At 52.4% G+C, this 13533-nt stretch overlaps 2 protein-coding genes across 2 annotated transcripts in view; both read left to right on the top strand.

Annotated features, from left to right (window-relative positions):
* Positions 1 to 4900: 4900 nt before the first annotated feature.
* LOC104514963 (dimethylaniline monooxygenase [N-oxide-forming] 1-like) lies at positions 4901 to 11411 on the top strand. Its single transcript, XM_010158784.1, has 9 exons — positions 4901 to 5026; positions 5244 to 5432; positions 5517 to 5679; positions 6382 to 6524; positions 6860 to 7059; positions 7598 to 7953; positions 8957 to 9029; positions 10145 to 10394; positions 11220 to 11411. The coding sequence occupies exons 1-9, from the start codon at positions 4901 to 4903 to the stop codon at positions 11409 to 11411; spliced, it is 1692 nt and encodes a 563-aa protein (XP_010157086.1).
* Positions 11412 to 12903: 1492 nt separating this feature from the next.
* The window catches only part of FMO4 (flavin containing monooxygenase 4), a gene marked incomplete at its 3' end in the record, with an annotated part of 4481 nt that continues 3851 nt past the window's right edge, over positions 12904 to 13533 (top strand). The window contains exons 1-2 of the mRNA XM_010158783.1: positions 12904 to 13035; positions 13340 to 13528. Coding sequence (XP_010157085.1) covers positions 12904 to 13035; positions 13340 to 13528 — 321 coding nt within the window. The remainder of the gene's footprint in view (positions 13036 to 13339; positions 13529 to 13533) is intronic.

Raw genomic sequence — 13533 nt, 5'->3', positions numbered from 1 at the left:
AACCGTGTGCTCTCCAGGCAGCTCTTCCTTATGATTATTTACTTACAAGTTACCTTAACTGTAACTCCTGTTTGCTCTGATAGTATCTTCAGCAGTTATGATTTATTACCTGTGAAATGACAGAGACAGACCCCAAACCCCTGAGGTTTGGCTCAGAAGCAATGAGGAGTATCTGAAGCCCTTCCTAGGGCTGTGTGTTACTTGAGTGCGTCTCCCATGACACTTGGAGTGTATGTGTTTATCCATTTTGAGTCCTAGTTCAAAGATATGGTGAACAACGGAGGGTGTACATATCCAGCAGGGTTGTTCTTGTGAAGATTTTCCAGTAGTTGTCTGGGAAAACTCTTAATTGTGTATTTTAAAACCTCCAAACCCAAGAATTTTAAAACTGCAGCTCTCTTGGCTTCATTAATGCAATAGGAGATTTAAGAAGCAGCTTCTCCCTGACAAATTACACAGGTTACATGCCTGGAAAACACAGTGACTTATTATTAAATCAGTTTAACCTTTGCCAACTATGTTGGAGTAAACACTTGTGCTCTCCATGCAGAGAACTCCTTGCCCAGCAAGCAAATCCCTCTCCCACAGTACCCGCTACAGCCTATGTCTGTTCCACCACATCCTTCGTCTCTCCTTAACAGTGATGTCTCTGCTGAGGTTTCAGGAAGAGTTTAGGATATTAAATGGACGTAGCTCTGATTACAAAGAAATACATGTGCCCTGCCAGTGTTGTTTGCTGCTTGCTTCATTGTCCTCCATGTGCTGGAAATAATAAAATAAGCAGGAAAACGGCCCCTGATGCTTGGGGTAGCAGTTTTGTACTAGTTTTAAGCAGGAAATTGCCTTTTGGCCTTGGACCCTAAGCATAAACAATTCTTTTCAGAGCCAAAATCCAGGCTGTAAGAAATGGGGAGTGGGGGAGAATACCTTTTCCTATCAGCAGCTGCTTGCAGCTTCTGTTTACCCCATGGGTTGCTGTATCCTGCAGCTTTGTGGGAAGCAGTGGGAGGTATCAGCCGCCTTTGGGGCAGCCTCACCTCTATGTGCCGTAAAGAAATGGTAATTAAAGCCTTCTGGTCAGTAAGGGGAGGCAGTGCTAATATTGGAGAGGGGAAAATGAAGTGTTTTGCTGATGGGCCCAGACCCCACATCCCATCAGCTCCTGAATGTGTGTGGCTGCTTGATGGTGAGCACCCCACTTTGCTTAGAAACCAGCTTAACAAGAAACTCCACCTTTTTTCTTTTTCTTGTCCCTCTTCACCATGACACATGCCAAAAGCTGCTGACACAGGCCTAGAAAACACCAAAGCATGTTGTGCTAAGACTTGTTTGTACGTAGATTTGCCCCTCCTTGTCTTAAAGTGTTGTTTTAAACAGAGATGACAAAACTGGTGCCGGAATTTTGCAGAGAAGGTGCCTTTCCTGTTTAATTAAGACTAAATGGATACATTAAGTTTCTCCTTCCCTCTACTTCAGCCCGTTGCAGAGCCCGGGCTTGCACCACAGTGCCAGGGAGCCCTTCAAGGGGAGAACGGGCTCACCAGTGGACCGGCATGTGAGCATCCCATTCCCAGTTATTCACTGCTCCCGGCTCCCCCCGTGGTCCCCCACGACCAGTACACCCCTGACATCTAACAGGGCTTGTGTCTCAGCATGTGAGGACGTGGATAAACCCAGCTACTTGGTGTCTCAGGCTGGGCGGAGGGAAGGTGGTAAAATAGTTCCCCAGATTCATGCCCTCAGTTGGCCTCGCCCCATCCCTCAGCCCAAGCCCGTTTCCCCTGGCAGTTAGTGTGTGCGATGGCAGGGTCCCCCCTCCCGCCCTGACAGGGTGGCAGCAGATCCCACTCACTCGGAAAAGGGGACAGGGACCTTCTGTGGCCATGTCTGCTCCTGTCTCCACAAGGACAGAAATTCAGGGGGACTGGCTCAAGGGTACCAAGGGTACTCTGCTTGAACACCAGGCCATGAAGACATTTTTCAGCCCTGAGAACACATGAAACCTCCCCAATGTTCTTGCTCTTCTCTGCTCTGCACAGACTGTCCCTGAATAGAAGCTGGAGCAATGGGTCCTGGGTGTCCTTGCCAGCAGAGGATGGCTCAGGGATCACAATGCCATCCCCTGCCGTGCCAACAGTAGAGGTGAGTAAAGCAACCAGATTTTCCCTGTGTGTTTCCAGGGGCTTTTCAGCACCTTGGGCATGCGTGTGCATGATTTCACAGTCTCCAGCCCCTGCGATCGCACCACTCTCGGCTGCCACTCACTGTGGCACAGCCAGCCCCGGATCAGGCATGTGCTCCAAACCCTACAGGGTCAAAGCCAGGAGCTGGGCATTGGGCAGGAGCAGTGGGAAATCCTGGGGTAGGGAAGCTCGAGGCGGCTGATGTTCCCTCGTGTGTGCTGCAGATGAGTGGCAGCCCAGGGTGCCGCACTCCCAACCGTACCCCAGCACAGGGGTGGTGAGTCCTGTCCCTCCATGGACCAAACGTGCTTTGTTTGAGTGCCCGGGCCTCCCATAAAGCTCAGCAGACTTTTCCCTGGCTAACCTTCCTCGTTACCAACGTGCATCCTAGTTCCAGCTCCCAGCCACTGGCCCATTTCCTGCCTCTGCAGCTTTGGACGCCAGCTCTGAGCAGATGTCTCTGTTGGATGGAGCTGCTTGTTCTGCAGACATCAGGGATGTTGTTCTCCCCCTCCACTGCAGCCTCCCTGGTTATTCAAACAGCTTAAAGAGCTGATGGCAAATTTGGGATCATTTACCCTTGGGAGATATCTGTATGGGTGCTATGTCCTGCACTGATATTTCAGCTAACATTTCCACTTTCTTTGTGCTTAAGACCTTACCACGCTGGCGCTTGTGGCCATTTCATGTGATTCTGTGATTCATGCTCTCCCAGTTTTCATGGGGACCCTCCTGCCCACCACCGCTGGGGCTGCACGTGGGACATCGCATGGCAGCATCTGTGAGCAGTGACTGCAAAACCAGATCTCTCTTGGGGGGCCGGGGGGAGGAGGGTTGGGGTTTTTTTGGAAGGTGTCCTGGGTGCAAAGTACTGCCAAAACCCTGCTGCCCATTGGCCACCTCGGCTCCCTTCTGGAAGGCAGCCAAGAGGCAAGTGAAAACATCTGGAGCTGCCCCTGCACACACGGATCCTTGTGTGGGTGCAGAATACATCTGGACCACTCCGGTCTCTCCCACCCACTCGATCCCCTTCAGGGATCGTCAACCGGGCTGTCCAGCTCACCGTACACGACAGCGGGAGGGTCCAGCCGCTCCTCCCCCTGCAAACCCGGGTTGTGCAACCACCATGGGAGTGGGGTGGCCGTGACGGGGCGGGGGGAGCCGCCTGCCCTCCCCTGTCCCGGCCAAAGCCACGCGTCTCGCTTATAAATCAGGAGCAGGAGGGGCTCTCCCCGTGTGACGGCGGTGGGACGGAGCACAGGAGGTCAAGGCTGGGAGGTGAGTGTCCCCAGGGGGCTGCAAAGCCTCTCCATCCCCCCCCGCCCCACGCGAGCACCCTATGGCTTGAGACTTCTGAGGTTAAGTGCTATGAATACTTGCAGGGATAGTATGGAAGGGGTGGATGGGGTGGCCGAGGCGGTGCAAAAGGGTAGGGAACTAAACAGCTTACGTAGCTGGGAGATGGCTGTGATATAAGTTAACTCCCACCATGAAAAAAAAAAAACAAAACAAAACTCTACCCAAAACCAAACAGAGAGTTAACAATAAGCAGCTTATGCTAGCATTTTCTTCATTTAAAAAGGTAAAAGTCCAGTTTTCATTCCAAACTTGGAAAGCAAAATATTACTTATGTTTTGCCTTTCTATACATAGTTGAAGCTGTTTGTGGGGAATTCACTTTGCAGGGAAAAAAACCTCCAACTGTGTGCAACCCCATTATTCTACTGAAAACTTCTTGTTGTGGTGAATATAGTATCCCCTGTGCTGGTGGAAGCTGAAAGCACTTCTCAGGACAGAGAAGCCAGTGTCACCCGGCCGTAGTGCCATCCCAGTATGCCGGGTTAATAACTCAGCCAAGCAGGGTGCTCCCTACCAGCGCTGGGGTTAAACCAGGGGTTGCAACGCTCCCTCCCAAGCACCTGTGTGGTGGTCCCCGCTCTGGCAATGTCCAGCTGAAGCCACGGCACGTGGCCATCATCCCTTATTTTACTGCCCACCACTATCAGGAAGGATTTGGGTCCCCACTGCAGTCCTGGGAGCCTCGTAGGGCTGGTCGTTGACCTGGGGGCTGCTGCCCTTCGAGCCCTGGGCCTGAGCCATTTGCAGTCCTGTGACAGACTGTTTGTCCAGACCAGATGTCCCCAGTGGGATGGCTTTGGGAGACCAGTGCAAAAAGCATCCCTAAAGCCAAGGTGTGCTACACCACTCTGCCAGCTTTGGTCGTTGTCAGCAGCATCTTGACAGGGGGACAGCACCACAGTCAGAACTGCAGGGGCTGAATAGTCCTGGTGCACATTTTTTTTTTTTTTTCTAAGAAAGCCTGGGGCAGATGTCCAAAGATAAAATACAACTATTCACAAGACTGATAAGGATGAATAGCTTAAACACAACGTGTAAATAAAAACTGGCAGTGACTTGTGGCTTAAGCAAATGCTTTCCAAGCGAGTTTTGAGGTCAGCCGCAGGGTGCAGCCTGGTGAGCACGTTGTAAAAGTGGATGGATTTAATTAAAAGAAGAAAAAAAAAAAAGAAAGAGAAAATTAAGATTTAAAGTAACTTAATCTAACTTGTAAATTAAGAGCCCAGAATGCGGGTAAAGGGAATAGGGTTTTGGAGGTGGCATACAGAGAAATCACCCTGAAGGGGTGGTGACCATCTGCAAGGTTTCTCCCAGGTTAAACCCTGTTAGCAGCTGAAGTGCCCGGCGGAGACAGCAGGGATGAGAGTGGCAGTGGTGGGAGCGGGTGTCTGTGGGCTGACAGCCACCAAGTGCTGCCTGGAAGAGGGACTGGAGCCCACCTGCTTCGAGCAGAGCCAGGACATCGGGGGGCTCTGGCGCTACACGGTGAGTTGGCGGTGCCTGTCCCCCCTTCCCATGGGAGCTGCAGATTTGCAGGCTGGGGAGCAGGTCAAGCTGAGCTCCAGAGGGTTGGGAAAGGGTGTGAGAGATGGGTGCTGGGTGCTGACCTCTCCCAGCTGCGCTCCCTGAGACCAGAAGGGGAGCAGGGGGATGGCCCCCACCCTGGGGCACAGGGCTGATGCACTCTGGGGTGCCATGACAGGAGCACATCGAGGCTGGCCGGCCAAGCCTCTACCCGTCAGTCATCAGCAACACCTCGAAGGAGATGTCAGCGTTCTCCGACTTCCCCTTCCCCGAGGAATTCCCGGTGTTCCTGCCCCACGCCCAGCTCCTGGGCTACCTCCGGGACTACACCAAGCGCTTTGGCCTCCAGGAGTACATCAAGCTGGGGGTGAGTGATGGGTGCCCCGTTGCTGCCCCGCTCCCTGTGCATGCCAGGCACTGGTGGTGACTCCACTTGGCTTCCGCATTTCAGACCACTGTCATCAGCATCAGGAAACGCCCTGACTTTGCCACCACGGGGCAGTGGGACGTGGTCACGGAGGCCAGTGGGAAGCAGACGTCACACATCTTTGATGCCGTTATGGTTTGCAGTGGCAGTTTCTCCGAGCCGTCCCTTCCCCTGCACTGTTTTCCTGGTACAGTATGCAGCTGCCTGCAGTTACCTGCTTCCAGGAGCCTGGGGGGAGAAGTGTTAGCAGTTCCTCAGGGAAAAGGCTTCCTTACTTCTCTTGCTTCTGCTTTTCAAGCCTCCTGGCATGAACAGCAATACATCCTGTGCTTTAGCAGCTCTGGGTTTTGCAGGCGCTGGTCGTTTCGGAGCAAATTTCCAGGGTGGGATATTTAGCCTCAGAGAAACTGAACAGTATGCGAGATGGAGCAAGGTCCTCTCGGCGAAGCTCCATCATCTTTGACAAGGCTGTGTTCATCACTGCTGTGACGAATGTCCCCAGCTGTCAGCATAGAGAGGGTTACCTTGTCATCAGCGTTATCAAGTGCTTCTGAAGCCACGCGTAGGACAGGTCTGCAGGCTCTTCTGAACCTCTGCATTTCCCATCTTGTAGGGGTTGACTCCCAAGACTGCTCTTGCACAGAACTGTCTTCCAAGTCCCACCCAGCACGTGTCTCTGCTCACTGCCATGCAGGCATGTGTGAGACCCCATTCTGGAGAGGAAACACCGAGTCTGCGTGTGTGGGTTGGAGGGCTGGACCTCCCCAAGTCCCCAGTGAACACCGATTGTTCTTCCTTGCTCTTGCCAACTGGATTGTTTTACGCCAGTTCCCTCGACAAAACCCACGAATGTTCAAGCAATTAAAAGCTTTGTTTCTTTTTCCTCCAGGCATCGAGAAGTTTCAAGGCCAGTACTTTCACAGCCGGCAGTACAAGCATCCTGACGTGTTTCAGGGGAAGCGGGTCCTCGTGGTCGGCATGGGCAATTCGGGAGTGGACATTGCGGTGGAGGCTAGCCGCGTAGCCACCAAGGTACCACCACCCAGCCACCCCAGGAGTGTGGGGAGGGTGATGCTGGGGCCCATAGCTCAGTTTGCCATCACTGCAGGGCGAGCATGTTGGGTTTACCCTGCACGGTGTCCAAACAGTATTTCTGAACCTGTATTTCTTGGTCAAAAACCTACCCTGAAAAAAAGCTGGTTGTTCTCTCCTGTCTCGCCCTCATCACCAGCTGCCAGGAGGTCTTAAAGATGCTGTTGCTGCTGTTCCATTGCATGGCTGTCTTCGCCGTGCCCCTCTGGGGTTACTTTATAAACGCAAAGTGGCAAATTCATCATCCAAACCGTTGATTCTCCACTCTCTCCCAGGTGACCGTTTGCACCAGCCGAGGTGCCTGGGTGCTCAGCCGCGTGTTCGACCATGGCTACCCATGGGACATGGTTTTCAACACTCGCCTTATGAGCTTGATCAGAAACAGCCTCCCCGGGCCCCTCTCATGGGGGTTGATGAACTACAGGGTGAACCAGTGGTTCAAGCATGAAAACTACGGTCTTCAGCCAGATAAGAGGTACTTCTTGGTGGTTCCCATCCCTTGCAGCATCACAGGATTTGTGCTGTGGGAAGGGGGGAGATCTCTAGCAACCAACATCAACCAGTGCAGCAAACAGCGCCCAGGCTGGGGTGATCTCCAGCGGGGAGTCTATAGCCCAGCGGGAGAAGTTAAGTTGTAGCCCCCTTAGGTGGTGCAAGATGGAGCATGCTGGAAATGCCCAGGAGGGACCAGAGGAGTTTTCCTCATGAGGGTCTCTGGGAAAAGAGAAGGAAGGAGGCTTAAAGCATGGATCAGGTCTGAAAAGACATGTTTTAAAGAGTAATTGAGTGTATGGAGGAAGAAGACAAGAGATGTCCACGAGACACTAGTGTTGCATGACAGGGTGACATTGCTGCAAGGTTGAATCGGTATTTGGAGAGGGGGGAGGTAGGGCTGTTTTCTGAGAGCAAATGGCACCAGAAGACCATGGGGCTGAAGGGTCCAGGGAAGGAGGAGCAGCCCGTCAGGGCTTCTTCGTGGTCTCCAACACTCAGAGCCCCTCTGCTCTCCACAGCTGCCCGGTGCGTGAGCCCGTGCTGAACGATGACCTTCCAAGCTACATCCTGACAGGGAGGATCACCATAAAGCCAGGCGTGAAGGAGTTCAAGGACAACTCGGTTGTCTTCCACAACTGCCCTGAAGAGGAGCCCGTCGATATCGTCGTCTTCTGCACAGGCTACAATGTCTCCTTCCCATTCCTAGAAGAAGCAGTCGTAAAGATGGAAAACAAGCACGCATCCCTCTACCAATACATATTCCCGACCCACCTGCAGAGGCCCACCCTGGCTGTCCTGGGGCTGATCAAGCCGTTAGGAGCCATCATGCCCGTGACAGAGATGCAAGCGCGCTGGGTGACCCGTGTTTTCAAAGGTAGGAGAGCTAACATGAGCCCTCCCTTGCACCAAAACGCAGTTCAAACTGGTCACGCCTTGTCCCCTCCGTGCACCAAGAGGGATTTCAGCCCTTGGGGACCCCAAAGCTCACTTCAAAGTGGATGAGGAAGCGTTTCTAGGGCTCAGACTTCCCAAGTTATTTCGCTTCAGATGACCTACAGCAACATGAGTGCATGACTGGACCAAGCTACATGCTACTGGACCAAGCTATACACCTACCTTAAATTATTTCTTTTTCACCTGTTAAGCCCATTGTTTTAAGCTAACACTTTGTACCCCACCTGCTGCAAGCTGCAAGCATGCACTCAGTTCCTTACTGTCACTCAGCTCATGTGCAATCCTGCAAACCACGGTCAAAACTGGGTTGTTCAAGGCAGTATTTTCTCTCTAAAATATTTAGAAGTCAGAGCACAGGGATGGATATGTAAACCTGGATGCAGAGGTAAGAGGCATCTCTAAGATATGTGGCGGATACATCCTAGCAGAATTCACCGCTCGATAAGAGACAGGGTGGTTTGTTCACCATGACTACCAGAGGAGAAGAGTACCATTGCCCCACAAGAGGAATTATTTGTAATTATTGGGGTGCTGAAAGAAACCCACTGGTGTTTTTTGTTTGGACGGGGTTTTTTTTCAGTAATAACAATAATAACCTCCCACTGGGCTGGTGTGGAGAGCTGCATCAAGGCTTCTTGGGGGTTTCTCTTTGGGATGTTGCTCTCTGGGGCTTGCACAGCCCATCTGACCCCACATCATCCACCTGTGCCCCAAGAGCACAAATCTGTAAGAGCAGGAAAAAGTGCAGGTGAATTCATACCACTGTGGAGGGCTGGTCTCTGGCAAATTGCCACTGCCCAGCTAAATCTGGCAAGGACGCTTTCCTACCCTCTGGAGAAGGGCTTCCCATGTTTTGCATTGCTGAATGAGTTCCCAAGTCCTCCCAGGAGTTAAACTCTGCACGATGCTCTCCCCTTTTCTAGGTTTGTGTCAGTTGCCTCCTCAGTCTGTCATGGAGAACGAAGTGAACAAGAAGAAGAAAAACCAAGTGCAAAGGTAAGCCAGTCCCTGGAGCCCCAAAGGTTTTTCCATGGATTGAGGAGCTCCTGGAGTCTGGGGGACAGCAGCATAGCTCATACTCTGTGGCTGCTCCTTGCAGGGGATGCCCAGATCCAGCCACCTCCTTATTCACTTGCACTGAGCCAACGTAACCTTTCATTTGACATCCATATTTTGCCTGTTGATGATGGGAAGAAATTAATTCAGGGTAATAGAGACTAAAGTTTGCTTAGGAATTGGGGAAGTGGGCCAGGGTCCCCAGGGACTGAGAGATAAAATGGCAGAGAAATTAATGGTAATAAATGTAAAGTAATTCAGCAGGGGAGGAAAAAGCCAACCCGAGGTGTACATACAAATTGTCTCACCTCTCAGCATGGAGATCTGACTCACTGTGGGTAGGTGTATCAGCACACCGGCACATGGATCACGGGCAGGTAAAAGGTAAAATTAAAAGCTAAGAATTATTAGGAAATGAATGAGAGAAAACAAGGACATAAAGTGATAAATCCATGGTTCACCCAGATCACTACAGTAAAAAAGGTACAGAAGAATGAAATACAGAATTGCACAGGACAATTGATGTACAATGCAAAACTAAACACCTGTGGACCCTTTTCAGCCCACTGAAGGTGGGATATGAAACCATGGATTCCGCAGAGAGAGTGAACTGGAAGCAATTCCCCAATTCACCACACTTTTTTTGCAATACTCAGTGAAAATTACTGCGAGGGAAACTAAAGGGTGCCACTTTTCTCGTGCTGCACATGACATCTCTGCACAGAGCAAAGGGCTTAAAAAAAAAAAAAAATCCAACTGCTTTGACAGTCTTCTAGAAAAGGTCCCCGAAGGTGAAGAGGGGGCCAGATGCAACTTGTGGGTGATGAAGTGAAAGGCCAACCGATGCACGTGAAAACGTGATGTGTCACAGGCAGGCTTCAGGCCCAGACAGATCCCAGTTCCCACTGCACTTATGTCCTGTCCTTCCCTAAGAGGAACCCAGTTGTGTTCGGATGCAGTAACAAGGCAGATGCAGAGCATCTGACCTCCAGTTCATCTCAGCCCAGCTGAAACCAGTCCTTCTCCCACCTCTTTTTCCTCTCCAATTCATTAAGGTTTGGTCTGTCCTTTGACGAAGTCCTCAAAACCGACTGCCTGGTCTACATGGACAAGCTCGCCTCCTTCATCGGCGCCAAGCCCAGTGTGCTGGGGCTGCTCTGCAGAGACCCCCGTCTGGCCCTCACCATTTTCTTTGGCCCCTGCACCCCCTACCAGTACCGGCTGGGGGGTCCTGGGCGCTGGGAGGGGGCACGCCAGGCCATTCTCACCCAGTGGGACCGGACCCTGAAGCCCACGAGAACACGAGTCCCTGCCGGCTCCTCCAGCCTCTGCCCTTCTCTGCTGACTGTAGTGGGGTTTTTCCTGCTCCTGGCTGCCCTGGTTTTTGGTTTCCAGTAGATTTTAGAATCTGTTTAGGTCTTTTCTGGTCCTTGGGGATGTTACCTCAGGCCAGACAGTTCCACAGAGTGACACAGGAGAGGGGGAATGGGATATCAGCATTTTAAATTTGAATTTTAAACTTTTAACAAACAGCACAAACCTCTCTCTGCTACAGCTCACCCCCATACACAGCTTTGCAGACCTGATTAGCTGGGGATGGCAGCCTCCCCCGGCATTTACTGCCCCTCTGCTGCTCTCCTGCCTGCTGCCATGAGCAGAGCATGGCTGTGTGGCATGGCCTGGACCACACCGGCCAGGATGCAGCAAGGATGAGACTAGCAAAAAAGGCTTTGGGTGTCACAGACAGAGTGGAGCAAAAGGGCCCAGCCCTGCTCTAAATCACCTGGGAATTGGGATCTTCAATCCAGCAAGGGGTTACCTGAGCTGGGTACGCAGGTCAGGCTGTCTCTTCTTCCAATTTTAAACCCTGTGACCCAAAAATCCCAGTTTGGGTTGAATCAATACATCTTTCCAGCAAAAGGGCCCCAGCTGCAGTGGTTTGTCACCCCTGAGACCAGGGCCGGTACCCTGCGGGGCTGAGTGCTGCTGTCTCAGCTCCCCTGTGCTCCCCACCACCGGACAACCCTGGGACGTTGCTTTGTGTGCGGAGAGGCTTTCAATCAATAAAATTTCATCGACTGTGGCAGGAGGGTGCTGCAGGCTGCCACCTTGTCGTCTCCATGTGTGCAGGGGAAGAGCTGGGGGGTCCTGTGCTCGGGCTGGGGCTGTGCCAGCACGTGCCACGGGCAATCCACAACCCTGGGGCTGCAAGGGCTTTTATTGACCACCAAAAACTGGGCTGCACTGTGCACCGTGTCCCCCATCTATGCCATCGGCGGGCAAAGGGAGCGTGTTTTCCTGATTCCCAGGGATGCCGAGTGATGTCTACCCAGCACAGACAGCACGGGGAGGGGACAGATCAGGACAACCCCAACTTGCTGCCAGGGCTGGGGCAGCAGCGAGCTGCGGTGCAGGAGTCCTTGCAAGCGTGGCTCCCTTGGGATTACGCTCCAAACTTCCACCCGGCTCTGCTACGGGGAGATTGAGAATTTTCTTCCAGTGCATTTAAGCACAGCAGAGCGCGGCAGCAGGGGGGGTGTAAAGGTCAGTGGTGCAAGAGACACGGCGAGCTGCCCGGACTTCAGCCTTTCCTTTAGATCTGCGGCTGGAGATACTGGAAGCAAAGTTTGGCTGCGGCTTCAGCAGCGAAGGCACGGCACTGCCCCAAAAGGTTTGCTCCTCTCTTCTCTCCAGCTGGGTTTTGCAGACTTTCAAAGTGGGCAGAGAGGTCTTTGGGGTTTTGGGTGGGGGGAGAGGGGGTGTCACAGGGACCCTCCGGAGCAAAGCCTGGCAACTCTGGAAAAGAGGGGTGGCTTTAGCAGCCCAGGCACGTTGCTACCCTTTCCCAAAGCCATGGGAGGCTCCGGAAACAGGGCGGGCAAGGCTTGGTGTGTCCTGGCTGGATCCTGCAGATGAAGGAGTGGCTCAGGCTGGGCTTTTGGATGCAGGGGGTGGTTGCGCCTTCCTTGTTTTTCACTGGCTTTCTGCGGTTTCCTCCAGTTCCTGTTTATGTTAACTTACTTTCTGACACAAAAAGGGTAGAAAAAAGTTCTAAATGACTCTTTCTTCGGACTCTACAGTAGGAGTGTTTGTTATCTAATCGAAGTTCACATGGGTTCGTTTTTTATCTAGTTTCTTTGCTTTCCAGTCAAGCTCAGTGCAGCTCAGTTTCCACACCCCGAGCTTTGAGTTCCTCCCATTTATGCCCTGCGTTTCCTGGGTTTCTTACCTTTTGTATATTCTGTAATCCCAGCCGCACTCTCATGGTGCTGTGAATCACTGTGCCGTGCTCCTGCTCAGTCAGGCGTCGCTTCATTATTTTTTTAAAACCCTTTTTATTTTCGAGAAAATGCCCTTAAATGGGAAATTAAAAAGGAAAGCGTGAAAACGAGCCAGCTTAGCTGAAATTGTTTCTTGAAAGGGTTTCAGGAGGATCACTTTGTATAGGCAGAAGCAGATAGCTGCGAGCCCCTTCCCCTTCTTTGCATGCACTGGTTTGGGCCAGGAAAGGGGATAAATAGAAGCAGCAGCATATATTAAAAGTGCCTCCTTTTCTCCCGCCTGCAGGAGGGAGTTGCTGGGTGTGGGCTTAGTACAGCGGGAAGGGTAATGAGCAGTGACTGTCCTCAGCGCTGGAGTAAGGAGCTGGCCATGTCTTTCTCCAAGGACAGTTCTCCTCCAGGGACACCTGCAGCTAGAGAAGACAAGGGGTGCTTTCCCAGGAATGGGAAGAGGCGACCAGTGTTTTGCTAATCCCCTGGCTGTTTTATTTCCAGTTGCTCACACGCCAGCCCATTGCCCGCTGTGGGACGGCATGGTGCGGCGCGTGGCTGTTATCGGGGCTGGGGTCAGTGGGTTGGCCTCCATCAAGTGCTGCCTGGACGAGGGGCTAGAGCCCACCTGCTTCGAGAGGAGCGAGGACATCGGGGGGCTCTGGCGCTACACGGTCAGTGGGCTCTGCCTGCAGTGGGAGGATTGTCCCTGGGTTTGTCCCCTCCCTTGGATGCCCTGTGCCCGCAGCAGAGAAGAAAGTGTGGACATGCTCTTGGGAACCATCCCTGTCCCCGACATGGGGCTCCACTCAACTCCAAGGTGGAGAAGGAGATGGAAGGAGCAGAAGCCGTGGTCACTGGGTGCTAATACTAGTTTATTCCTTGTACCCAAACCCAAGGAGGAAAAATATTCAAATACTCTGGGGGGAGAAAGTCCTTCCCCTTACACCTGCAAACAGCACCATTGGCTTCACACAGGACTCCACAGATGATGGGAGGGTCAGTGTGTACCGGTCGGTCATCACCAACACCTCCAAGGAGATGTCCTGCTTCAGTGACTTCCCCTGCCCAGATGATTATCCCAGTTTCCTACCCCATGGCCTCCTCCTGGAATATTTTCGGATGTATGCCCAACACTTCAACCTCCTGCAGCACATACGCTTCAAGGTGAG

Source organism: Eurypyga helias, unplaced genomic scaffold (assembly GCF_000690775.1).
Source record: "Eurypyga helias isolate BGI_N326 unplaced genomic scaffold, ASM69077v1 scaffold10129, whole genome shotgun sequence".
Lineage (NCBI taxonomy): Eukaryota > Metazoa > Chordata > Aves > Eurypygiformes > Eurypygidae > Eurypyga > Eurypyga helias.
The sequence above is the reverse complement of the archived record's forward strand: the minus strand, read 5'-3'. Positions and strand labels throughout refer to the sequence as shown.

Excerpts from the sequence above, each read along its gene's own strand:
- LOC104514963 (XM_010158784.1), top strand. The coding sequence starts at position 4,901 with ATGAGAGTGGCAGTGGTGGGAGCGGGTGTCTGTGGGCTGACAGCCACC. Across the intron at positions 5,027-5,243 it reads GGGGGCTCTGGCGCTACACG|GAGCACATCGAGGCTGGCCG; the intron begins GTGAGTTGGCGG and ends GTGCCATGACAG. Across the intron at positions 5,433-5,516 it reads AGGAGTACATCAAGCTGGGG|ACCACTGTCATCAGCATCAG; the intron begins GTGAGTGATGGG and ends TCCGCATTTCAG.